This window comes from Arachis duranensis, chromosome 1 (genome assembly GCF_000817695.3).
Source record: "Arachis duranensis cultivar V14167 chromosome 1, aradu.V14167.gnm2.J7QH, whole genome shotgun sequence".
NCBI lineage: Eukaryota > Viridiplantae > Streptophyta > Magnoliopsida > Fabales > Fabaceae > Arachis > Arachis duranensis.
The window spans coordinates 7150932-7164589 of record NC_029772.3 but is presented as its reverse complement, the minus strand read 5'-3'; the positions used below and the strand labels follow the sequence as shown (position 1 = coordinate 7164589).

Genomic DNA, 13658 nt, shown 5'->3' with positions numbered 1-13658 from the left:
CTCCTTTTTAGCTCAATTTCTTGCAGCTTATATGACTCTTTTATCTTTCAATGTTCAACCTTCAGGTTATTTTTAGTGAAAAAAAAGGAAACAGAGGAGTAAAAAAAATCTATGCCATAAAACAATTAATAAAAGCTCAATTCCTATTCAGTATACAATGGAGATTGGTATCAAATGTCAGAATACCTATAATATGCATTTCTTAAACCTAATATTTGATCAACATTGTTAACGAAATTTATCTTTTTATTTTTTTTCATCAAATATAGGATTCATTCTTTGAAAGAGATGATTTACAAAAGACTACTAGAGCCATTAAGTGAAGTGAACTGTGAAAGTGGGATTCCCACAATAAAAATGGATTACAAACAACCTTCGAATTCCTTAATTTTAGAGAGAAAAACTAAAGAAAATGGAACTAATACTATAAAATTTAAAAATCTAAACTAGTCATTGATTAATGATTTGCACACAAGTACTTTAGCTGATAAAGCAGATGCAAAATAATTAGGACTGTGACAGGTACTGCCACATCCTTTTTCTTCCTTTCTGTCTATCTATTATCAGTATTCTTATATGTATTATTATTGTCATTATTTTCCTTTTGCTTTTAAAATTTGGGACCAGGACTATGACAAGTGTGCTTGAGATAAGGAACATGAAGAGGAAAATCTGAGAATAAAGAGACCTCAGCACTGGTCAGATAAATTAATGATGCCTCAGATGATAACTGTGTGTGTCACCTTTTATTCTCAAAAAATAATAGATATGAGTGTCACTCTCACTATATATGATGCACAATCGATAATAGAAGTGTCCATTAAATGTAGTTTATCAACATCAATACTCTGGTTTAAATACCAATGTACAAAAGTTCAACTTACTACAACAAATTTGATTCCAGCCAAGACTCACCAAGGATTCAGTATAACTAAACTTTGCCTTTTTGCTGTTTAACAGTCATCACGCTTTTAGTTCATTTTTAGAATATGATATATATAGTTATTTTTGTTATGCAATTGTTCAATAACTACTTTAAATTATTAAAAATCTGAATTGGAGCAAATAAGAAGTGCAAGTCAAACAATAAGAGAGGAAATCAGTATAAATAATATTGAATCTTGAGCGGTGTTAAGTGTGTGGTTCAACACTTTTGAGCATTCATGTTTTGTATGAAATAACACAAGCATCAAAGTAGATTAACTCAAATGAAGTTGACATATAACATTTTGGTTCTATTATCATCCGATCAAAACTGGAAAGTTCAGTAAGAGACTGATTCAGAGCAAAACTGAGAAATGTACTAAAACTTTGATATTGAGACACAACATATGCTACAATAAGGTCACTGCATTATGAAAATGCAAGACTGGTAGATGCCCAAAAAATTGGAAAATTCAAGTTACAATTTGGTCATTGCATCATGAAAATCAAGATGGTGTTCCCATGAGATGAACCGACAGAGTAAAAAGTACAAGAATAACAAGACCTTCAAAATCGGGAATCTGTTATGACTCGGGTGGTTGTGGCGGCTGGTCATCTATCTGCGGCTGTTCTTCTGGCTCTTGTGGTTGCTGCTGTTGGTCATTTTGCCAGACCCAAATAATATCCTTAAGTGCAGGTCTTATACCCTCTTGCAGTATTTTCTGGTATTCCAATGTATCTCCATTGGATTTCTTCACCTCCACCAGATGGAACATAGGAGTAACCTCGAAAATCTCAGCATCAATTGATAAAACCCCCTTCCTACCTTCGGTTAAACCATCCAATTTCACCAAGCCAGCTGCTGTTTTCTTTATCTTCAGCTTTAGTCGCTTGGCAGCATCTTCCAGCTTGGAGAAGATGACCGATGCAGGTTGTCTTGAACTAAACCTTGCTTCTCTTTTCTGAAAACTGTCTTCGAAAAATGAAGAAAGATCGAAACCAGCAGAAAGGGAGATGATATCAAATGCATTTATACTTGTTGCCACAGCTGGTTCTTCCTTTGCTTCTGCTGCTAGACCTTCACCTTCATCACTTAGATCAGAAACTGTACCTGAAGAGACGCTAGTGGTTTCTGCGTCAAGTTTTTTGTGCTTAGCTTTAGGTCCTCTCTTAAACCAAGAATTTTCTGTAATCTTGGCAATAGTAATCCTGGTTTCAGGATTTGGATCCAGCATCTTTCTCAACAACCTGCATACTTCTGGCGGGAACCAAGTTGGGAATTTTAATTCAGCCTTGCTTATTTTCTTATACATCTCTATCAAATTTGCATCATGAAAAGGGAGAAAACCTGCCAATAAGACAAATAGAACAATTCCACAAGACCAAATATCAGCTTTTGCACCATCATATCCCTTCCTTTTGATGACTTCAGGAGCAACATAGGCAGGGGTGCCACAAGGTGTATGGAGTAAGCCATCCTGCCGCTTGGACTCCGCGAGCGCACTTAACCCGAAATCAGATATCTTTAGGTCCCCATTTTCATCCAACAGAATGTTCTCCGGCTTTATATCTCTGTGGTATACGCCTCTACTGTGACAATAATCTACTGCATTGATTAGCTGCCTAAAATACTTGTGAGCAACATCTTCCTTGAGTTTTCCCTTGGACACCTTGTCGAAGAGTTCACCACCTTTAGCAATTTCAATAACAAAGTAAATCTTAGTCTTGGTGGCCATAACCTCGAAAAGCTGTATAATATTGGGATGCCTAGCCCTTCTCATAACAGATATCTCGCGTGTGATTTGTTCGGCACGCCCAGTTTTCATAACCTTATCTTTGTCAATCATCTTAATAGCCACACTCTGGTTAGTTATTGCACTCCGTGCATAGTAAACCTTCCCAAAGGTACCCTGCCCTAGTAATCTTCCTAACTCATATCTTTCCAACAGAACAATTGATTTACTCTCCATACGAAACTCCCAAAACAAAACAAATTTCTATCCTAATTCCCTAAAAGCCACCTAAATTCTATAGCATTTACAATTCTAGAGTATATGTATGACACTATAAGTATATAACCAACTATATCTATAACCGAATGGTATTTCAACCGTCTTCACAGAGATCGCGTATTAACAGAAGCGGCACTCTCAAAAAACTAGTGTGCCAATTGTGCATCAAGGTATTATAGCTAATGAATGTGCTATAAATTTGTATTCCACTATTTTCAAGCATCAATTGCAGATGAAATTGCAAAGGTATCACCTTATGGAAATCGAATACAGAGCTTCGATCGAACAAATAAAGAAATATCCACTTCAATAATTGTTAAGATTTCTTCTCTATGAACAATTGAACATAGATTCCAAGACACAAAAGGAATGGCCATGAATCATGATTAACCAATTTGAAAACAGATAATTTAACTTAAAATACGGAAAGAATTGAAAGAACTCGGAGATTAAAATAAATAGAAAGCGGTGGAAAATAAGAATAATTAAGAATAATAATGGAATAAGCTGGACCTTTGTGGATCAGGTGGGAGAGAAGTTAGTAATACGTTGAAGAATGTAAGATTTGAAGTGGCAGAGGAGAAAGTGCAAGAGACAGAGAAAAAGTGAAATATAAGCGATGCTTTTGTTTTTGATTTGATTCTGGAAAGTGAATTTCATTCGGTGATTAATTAATTAATTATTAGTGTTTATATTATTTTTTTTCATGGTATTTTTTATTTGGTAGGTTAATGACAACATTTAACAGTTTGTCGTTGTTGTATGTTAAAAGTAAAATTTAAATTTTTAATACTTGTTTAATAAATTAATAAATTAATTATTAGACTAACCTAAATTAGTTAGTATTTGTATTATTATAGTATATTTTTTTGATATTGTTTATATTATTATATTATTTTTTTGGGGTCAATACAATACACAACACATTTTTTATTCACACATTTTATATTCTCTTTTTCTCTTTTATTTATTTCTACTATCTCTTAATCTCACACGATAGAAATACGTGAATTTGAGTTTTATTTAAGAATTTAATCAATAAATTATAATATATATAAAACAAAATTTAAATCTCTAATATTTATTTAAAAATATAAATAAACTGACTATTTAATTAAATTCAAATTGATTTTATACTCTCTTTTTCACCAAGAGAGATTCAAACCCATGTGGCCATTTTACTAGGCAAATGTGTTTGTATTATTGTACCATTGAAGTTGGGGAAAGTGTCGAGAAAGTGCATGTGGGCCAGGCCCAAAGACGTGTGACCCAATTTGTGGTTTTAAGAGGCAGAATTTCTGCCATCAGACAAAAAAGCCACTTGAATCTGTTCGTACTTATTAATTGGCATTTGGGCAAGTTATCTGACAAAAACGAATTTAAAGACAAATATAATTTAATACCAAATAAAAAAAACATATATTTTATCTACCAAAAAAAAGACATATTTTTTTCTTTTTATTTTTATTTTAGGATCCTGATTTCTTTATATACTCTCTTCTAATATGTTAGCTTCTATCTATTTTTATCGTGGACATATAGATTTATTTAAAATAAATAAAACTCATCCTTAAATATGGTAAAGGAGTGTGAGAAAAGATTCAAAATTGCATCATTTTTAGAGTAGGTCATAATTAAGAATCTAGAGCATAATTTATTTTGGATAAAAATCTCTGTTTATGACAAAAATAGTTAAATATCTATTTTTGTTTTACTCAAAATAAAATACAGATAATGGGCAGAAGCAGAAAGTGTTATTACTTTGTCTCTTTAAAGATTAATTTATGAAAAAACATGATATCTTAAAAATTAATAATTAAACCGTGGTATTTGAACGATTGGTTCAGCTTGATAAATCAATGGACCGTAAAGTCAATTTGTCAACAAAGTAATATATAAAGTCAAAATGATAAGCTACTCAAAATTAAAAACAAAATATCATGATCTTATTAGTTCACTATGTAATTATCAATTTTTGTCAAGGTATTTTAAACAAATTATTCTTTAGAAAATAATTTAAATAATGAAGTTTAATGAGTAAACTACTCTGGACCTTCAAATTTGGTTGGTTGATAAGAGAATACCTCAAATACAAATTAATAAGGTACATATATCTACTTGCTTTTATAAAGACCCGGGATTAAAACATTCTTTGTAAAACAAGTCAGATTTGTAATAGGGGACTGTGAGTTTTAAGATAGGTTGGAGTGGATATAAAATTTTTATTAGAAAATTGTACTATTTTAATGGGAGTTAGAATTAGTTAACCAACTTCATAGAATTCTACAATCTGTCAGGTTAACAAGTGAGAGAGAGGACAAAATAGTATGAAAATTTGATAGATTAGAAGTTTACTCTACCAATTCATTTGTGCAGGCTTTGCAAGTTGAGACTCTCCCGAAGGACATTACGAGTTATAGTTTCACTAAATCTATATGGAGAGGACTAGTACTACCAAAAGTTGAGCTATTCACCTTGTTTGTGTTAGTTGGTAGAGTCAATACTAAAAAAAGATTGATTAGATTGGACATTATTGATCACAGGGATATGATTTGTGTTTTATGTAAAAAAAAAAACTGAGAATAATTTCCACTTATTCATTGGCTGTGAATTCACGTGGCAAGTGGTGCGCTTGGTTATACGCCTATAATAAATTTTGATCTATTCCAAGAATTAGGGGTGGCAATATGTACCCTACCCGCGGGTACCCAACCCGATCTCACTCGCTCGAGTAGGGTTGCCAACCCGATCCGCAGCGGATAGGGTAGGGTGCGGGTAGGGTTCTCGTGCGGGTCGGGTAGGGTGCGGGTTGAGTTTCAACCCTACCCGACCAACCCGCACTCTATATATGTTTATATTATATACTTATATATGTTTTAAGTGGATGTTGAATCAAAGACCTCTCACTAAATACAAAAAATCTTTAGCCACTAAAAGAAAATCATTAATTGATAATTTAATATTTTTTTACATAAAAATCAATTCTATTTTAAATTATCATCAAGTTATATAGTAATGTTGTATATTTTATGTAACCCGCGGGTAGGATCAGGTACCGGCGGGTTAAGAACGGGTAGGGTTATGGTTGGGATATTTTTAACCCACAGATAGGATTAGGGTTGGATCCAAAACCCTACCCTACTCTACCCATTGCCACCCCTACCAGGAACCATTAAGCAATGCTTTGAGAGTTGGACAGGAACTCCTATAAAAAAAAGTCGAACGTAACAGATGGTTGATTGGTTTTTTTGCTATCTTTTAAAATACGTGGTTAAAAAGAAATGCCAAGATTTTCAAGAATCAAGAAACATGCGTTGCGGAAGTTATTACCAAGTCGATTAGGAACTACAAAGAGTGGGTTAACTTTGTTTTGTCTAATTGTTGATGACAATGCCAAAAATAACTACGATTTTTTATTTAGTGTTTGTATTGTAACTCTGGACTTTCTAAATATTCCACTTTACCGTGTTGAATTTTTTATTTCCAAAAAAAAAAACAAGTACACACCAAGCAGCGATGCCTTTTAAAGAAATCTGAAAGGAAAATATTCTCCTGACATGAATTCTGAATTTTAATGTAGGAAAAACAACCATTTGTACCCATAAACTTTACGAACGCTGACAAAAGTATCCATTAAAGAAGGAAATTAACGTTGTATCCATCAAAGATGGATTCCATATGACAAAAGTAGCCAAATCCTAAATTTGTGTTGACTTTTTAATAAAATTCCAGAATTACCCCCACCATTATCTTCAACCCCTCCTCTCTTCTTTCCCAAATCTCAAATACCTCCATTGCCTAAAAACCCTAATCTCAATACCTAAAAATCCCAAATTATCATTTTCTTAGCCCTAATCTCAATACCCCTTTCAACAAATTTCAACCCTCTCTTTATTCTTTTCAATTTTACCACCTCCTTCACCAATACGTGTTGATGGTGTATTGAGTTTGTGCTTCCACCACTGCCGCCGGCAGAGCCTTCTCCTTCTCTTGCTGTAACTTCCGGCTGAGAGCAGTTTTGGAAGAGATAGTCTCCCGATGAGTTGGCACCGTAATCATGATGATGATCGGCAAAGGAGCGTCCACCGAGAAAGTTTTTGAGTTTGGGTTGTTGGTGATGGTGGTGGTGGTTGTTGTCAACATTATTATTGTTGTTGCATGAAGTTTCCAATTGCAGGTTTTGGTTAATGTAGTTATTCTCCTTCCAATCTATGATGATAAAGAAAAATTAAAAAAAAGTAATTTATAATAATAATAATAATAATAATAATAATAATAATAATAATAATAATAATAAAATTAAAATTAAAAGAGAAAAGAAATTAATAAACCTTATTGAGTAGAAAGGTGATGATGATTGTTGAAGGGTTCTTATTGATAGATGGAAAAAGGAGGGAGGTTGAGAGTAGTAGCAGCATGAGTGGAAGGAGTGAGATCGAAACAGTTTCTATCATCAGCAGCAGTTACATCATCTTGTGTAGTAGGATTGAATAGCCCAAAACGAGTTTGATGATGATGAGTAGTTGTAGTGTGTTGTTCTTGAGGGGAGAGAGAGAAACCCAACAAGTTCATTGAAGCCATAGAAGAAGAAAAAAGGTTAAATTGCTGAATAAAGAGAGGGTTGAAATTTGTTGAAAGGGGTATTAAGATTAGGGTTAAGAAAATAATAATTTGGGGTTTTTAGGTATTGAAATTAGGGTTTTTAGGAAATGGAGGTGTTTGAGATTTGGGAAAGAAGAGAGAAGGGGTTGAAAATAATGGTGGGGTAATTCTGAAATTTTATTAAAAAAGTCAACATAAATTTAAGATTTGGCCACTTTTGTCGTACGGAATCTATCTTTAATGGATACAACGTTAATTTCCTTTTTTAATAGATATTTTTGTCAGCGTTCATAAAATTCATGAGTACAAATGATTGTTTTTCCTTTAGTGTATACTGGCAGGTCCTTTATTAATACAGAAAAATATATTTTAGTCTTGCTAAAATACAATTGGAACTAGTAAATAAATGCGAAAACAATAACTAAATGTGAAAAATTACTGCCACAAATGATTCCTTCTATGGGTAGCTAGAACAAATAGCTGGGCAACCACAAGCGATCTTTTTTTTTTCTTTTGTAAAATGACTTGTGATTAATTTAATGAATAAATTTTGTTATTTAATACTTATAATTTCACGAGTATTCATGTTTGTAAATTTTGTAACTTTTAAGTACTTCTAAACATTGATATTTAAATATCATTTTGATTATTACTAGATAAAAGTAAAAAGGTTAATTAGAGAAAATAAAAAGATTTTTGGTGAAATTATTAAAAGAAGTATATATATATATATAAAATAACTATAATTTTGATAATTTAAAAGGTTTAATAGAGATAACTTTATATGTAATTATCTTTAATTTTTTATTTAAAAATAATTTATTTTCTTATTATTTTAGTGTAGAGTTTAAGAATATTATTTAAGATTTATTATTTAGGATTAATTTATATAATTTTTAGACTTTGTAGCTTAGGATTTTAGGTTTAGAATTAGTATTATTGTATATGATTTAGGATTTGAAAATTAGAATTTAGAATTTATAAATTACGTATATATGGGGTTTAGAGTTTATTAGATTATGATCTAGTATTTATGGTGTTAGGATTTAGGTTTTAATTTAAAAAGTTAAAGATTTTAGATTTAAAGTTAAGAGTTTAATGAATGTAATTGAATGTTTAGAATTTAGGATTCAAGATTCAAAGAAATTAGTGTTGAGAGAGTTTAGAGTTTATACTTTAGGATTGAAGTTTGAAATTGAGGGACGGGGTTTAGTGTTTAAGGTCGAAATTTAAAAATTGACAAGATTTAAAATTGGAAAAGTATGGGGAGCCAATGGCATATCTGTACAATGCGTACAATGGAGGTTTAGGGAGTATTAGAGATTTAACCATTAGTGTTACTCTTTTTCATCAGCGTAAACCTCTGAGATGAGTGGTATCATACATGGTATTAGAGTTCTAGATCTGAAAGGTCAAGAGTTTGATCATTTGTAAATTCCAAAATGAGATGTTTATTATCTCTAGTATAGATGTTTATTGTACAAATAAGTCATTGTCTCCCTAGCGAGACTCTTTAAAATTTTAAATAATTAAAAATCTATGACCTTAATTTAAAAAAAAATTGTTTCAATTAAAATGTAAGTAGGTATTCATTAAACTAACTAAGAATGATAATAAAGTATCTAACAAAAATATAAAAATATATTTAATTTATTACGTAAATTGAATTCATTAATATATAATTGATAAAGTTTGCATTAATTAAATTAAACGAATTTATAGTCACTATTGTGCACTTGATGTTGTTAAAAATAGTGGGGGTGAAATATTTTTAATTGTGACTATATTCTCCATTGGAAGAAATAATTTATATTTTATTTTTCATTGTGATCGAAGTTAAATGACACAAACACACACACATATATATATATATATAATAAATTATTTTTATAATTAAATTTAGTTATTATTTTTTTATGTCTCTTATAAGTTATTTTTGATAATATTAATGTACAAATTTTAAATACCGGAAATTGATTAATGATTTTATTAAATATCAAAAGTACGAATATAATAGAAATAAATAAAATATAATAAAAAACATAAAATAAATTAAACTTTTAAATCCTACGAATTTAGATAATTATCGTCTTTTTCATGCAGAGACAGACTAGGTAGAATTTGATTATGAAGTTGTTATTAAAGTATAAGTGTATGTGGTTGTAAGACTTTGCTATTATTTCGCCACAGATTTAGGGTAAGGTTAATTTTACTTTCTAAATTGAGAGAGAGAGGGGGAGAGAGGGAGAGGAAGAGAGAGAAGCATAGTTATTAACTTATTATTATTATTATTATTATTATTATTATTATTATTATTATTATTATTTGTTGATATTAATCCATTTATGTTGAATAAATAATCTCAGCTGCAAAAAATGTTATTGGACTTGAAATAAAAATAGCCCAAACATTTAATCATAATAATTAACACAACATAAACTTATCTGATTAATCTACTTTATCCATTACAGTCTACTGTTTCTGCTGTTTCTGCTTCTAGTCAGAGTTGTTATTTTTTGAAAACAATTTGACACATGTCCACTAACCAACTTCTCCATGTTACTTCAGCATATAAGGAAAATTATTCTTTTCATCACCGTAGCACTGTCCATTAATCAAAGTAGAGAAGTGATAAAATTTTTTACCCTCTGCGATATCAGTTTTTTATTTATACATGCACATATAGTAGAACTAAGTATCTTGCATAGCTACCCACTAGCTCGTTTCAGCAGGTGCAAAAAAAATAATTGCTTTAGCACCATAGTATTCGCCTAACATAATTGATGTTGCATAGTAATACTTCATTCATTCCCTCTTATATATTATTATCACTTTTTTTAGTATTTTTGAAGATCAATTATTAGGATAGCATTCTTAAATCAAATGTATTTAAATATTATATTTAGATATAAAGGAGAGAAAATATCAAGATTCTAAATCTTTATTCATAACAGAATTAGAAAAATAGTAGAGAAGTAGTTAGTTTGATTTATTTGGTAGTAGAGAAGTAATTAGTTTGATTTTATTTGGTGGTATATTCTATTTTGAGTGAGTCTTGGTATAGGACAGTTATATATATTATTTTCTTTTATATACTCTCTATTCTTTCAAGTTTAGCTTCTGCCCTCAATTTTTCTTTTCTCTGTCTTTTATTTCTTTTTTTGATGTTTTGCTCTCTCTTTCGTTCAAAATTCACAGTTCTAAAATTTTTTTTATGGTATCAAAACATGAATTTTGAACGAGAGAGAATAGAACACCAAAGAAAGAAAGAAAAGATATAGCAGAGAAAAATAGAAGATAGAAGCTAAAATTGAAAGAATAGAAAGAACGAATACACTAACTCACTAAAATTACAACAACAGCTTATATATATACACGAGACAAAGATATATATAACTGTGTTATATCAAGACTCACTCAAAATAGAATATACCACCAATTAAAATCAAACTAACTACTTCTCTACTATTTCTCTAATTCTGTTATGAATAAAAATTTAGAATATTTATTCTTTTTTCTCCTTTACACTAGATACATTGAATTAAGAGTATATCATTCATAAGTTGATTTCTATGACCCAAATTTTGATAAGTGAATATTGTCATTTAGTACCTATAATTTCACGAGTATTCACGCTTGTAAATCTTGTGACTCTTAAGTACTTCTGAGCATTGATACTTAAAATATTATTTTGATTATTACTAGGTGAAAGTCGAGAGAATGTGGCCGTTGATTTTAAAGTCTCCATAAAATTACAACTTCTCATATGTCATCCGTGATACTTCTGAACTATCGATAAGCAATGTGTACCCCTGAATGTTAGAATAATTGGAAGGACAATGGATATTTATATGATCGCTTACTTAAGCAAAACAAATTATTGACATTGAAAATCATGATTTTTCTAATGAAAAGTTAGTGTCCATGGTGTAAAAAGTACTGATGAAAAAGAAAAAAAGTAGTATTCTTCGTTTTCATTATGTGATAGAAAAAAAAGCACATATTATAATAGTTCATATCAAAATTATTGCACAGATGGTAATGGCTCATTCAAAAAAATTTGCAACATTTTTTTTATTATGTGTGTGTGTCTTGTCTAATGAGATTAGTCATAAAGAACTTGCTGATAATGTTGCAAGTGTGAGGAGTAGTGTATAAAATTAGTGTCACATTGAAAAAAGTAAGGAAGAGTGATGAGTTTATAAGATGAGAGATCCATTAATTGAAAATCTTGAGGTTTTGAGTTGGATGTGGTGTCTTTTCATTTTATGTTCTCTCACTTAGTCCCTCTCCGAAGTCTTCCCAGTGGTCGAAAGCTGCCCATGGCGGCCCAACAAGTGGTATCAGAGCCGATGGTTAATCAGTTTGGTTGTTAACTTACTACCTTAAGGTTTTGAGTTGGATGTGGTGTCTTCTCATCTTATGTTCTCTCCAGTGGTCGAGAGCTCCTAATGGCGGCCCAACAAGTGGTATCAGAGCCGATGGTTAATCAGTTTGGTGGTTTTAAGTGGTATCAGAGAGACCTATTAATTTACTACCTTGAGATTTTGAGTTGGATTTTGGTAGTTTTAAGTGGTATCAGAGAAACCCATTAACTTGCTATCTTGAGATTTTGAGTTGGATGTAGTGTCTTCTCATATTATGTTCTCTCTAGTGGTCGAGAGTTTTTCATAGTGGCCCAACAAGTAGTATCAGAGTCGATGGTTAATCGGTTTGGTGGTTTTGAGTGGTTTTAAGTGATATCAGAAAGTTTCTTACTACCTTAAGGTTTTGAGTTAGATGTGATGTCTTCTCATCTTATGTTCTCTCACTTGGTTCCTCCCTGAAATCTCCCAAGTGGTCGAGAGCTCCCCATGGTGGTCCAACAGCTATGTATCTCTTGAAGTTCAGTCCTTTTAGGTCTCAATAAATCCCTTGTCAATCTATACTTCCTCGATCTTGAAAACAACTCTCTCAGTGGTCATTTGCCTTCTATTATGAACCTCTCCTATCTCAAAAAACTGTTCTTGTCCCAGAACAAATTCACCTCCATCCCTCACGGTTGCTTTAGGGTTTGAAAAATTTGGAGCTCCTTGACTTGAGTCATCATGTCAACCTCTTACCCTGGACGTTTTCTACTGACTTGAATAGCAACTCATGCCTTACAGTTCAGTCCTCAAACTCAGGGCTACAAACCTCATGGGCTCATTGTCGAACACATTTGATTCTTTTTCCGTATTGTAATTCTTTATCTTTATAAAAACAATCTCACGGAGTTGTTGTCCGAGTCTTTTTCAAAACTAACCAGGCTAAATAGATTGAATCTCAACAATAATAAGTTGTCAAGTACAATTCAAGTTCTTTCATCCATACCACAATTATCTGAAGTGAGGGGAACTCTTTCAAGAGTTAAATTCTAGACATATCTAATTGCAAACACTTGAAATATATATCCCTTGCAAATAATAGGTTAACAGGTGTAGTTTTACCCTTTCTAAGACTGCTTAATGAAATCTATCAAGTTTCATTGGAAAACAACTGGTTTTAGGGTTTTCATCCTTAATTTAATAAGGCTCGGACTTTAAAGATAAATCTTACTACTAATACATTTTGTTTAGTCCATCCTGGGTCCTTGTGATAACAAAGTCACCACTTTACTTCAAGTTGCTAAGGGATTTCATTATCCATTTCTGTTGGCGCAATCGTAGCGAGAAAACAATCCTTTTTAAGCTTAGAATTTCATCACTTGTGATGACAAAGACAACATTAGAACCATAAATTTAACAAATATGAATTTGACGGAGACAATATCTCCTTCATTCGAGAATTTAACGGATCTGTTGGAACGGATCCATATCAGAGAGCTTGAAAAGCCTACGATAACTTAAATTTCTGAATGTGTCCAATAACAACCTATCAAAAAACCTTCTACCATTCTCAAAAAAAATCATCGTCATTACCACAGATAATGCTTTCTGTCTCTCTCATCCAAAATCTCACTCTATCCTACTTCTATTCTAGGTACGTCATTATTATCTCTATATTGAACAATGTTAAATTACGAAAAATAAAAAACAAAACAAAATTAAAACTATATCAAACTTATAAATTTATACAAACAAGAGATTGCATACGAATGTA

The 13658-nt window shown here is 31.4% G+C and overlaps 1 protein-coding gene across 1 annotated transcript; it reads right to left on the bottom strand.

The window, feature by feature from the left end:
• Positions 1–1164: 1164 nt before the first annotated feature.
• Positions 1165–3215, bottom strand: LOC107473842 (CBL-interacting serine/threonine-protein kinase 10). Its single transcript, XM_052252141.1, has one exon. The coding sequence runs from the start codon at positions 2892–2894 to the stop codon at positions 1509–1511; it is 1386 nt and encodes a 461-aa protein (XP_052108101.1). The 5' UTR covers positions 2895–3215; the 3' UTR covers positions 1165–1508.
• Positions 3216–13658: the final 10443 nt, after the last annotated feature.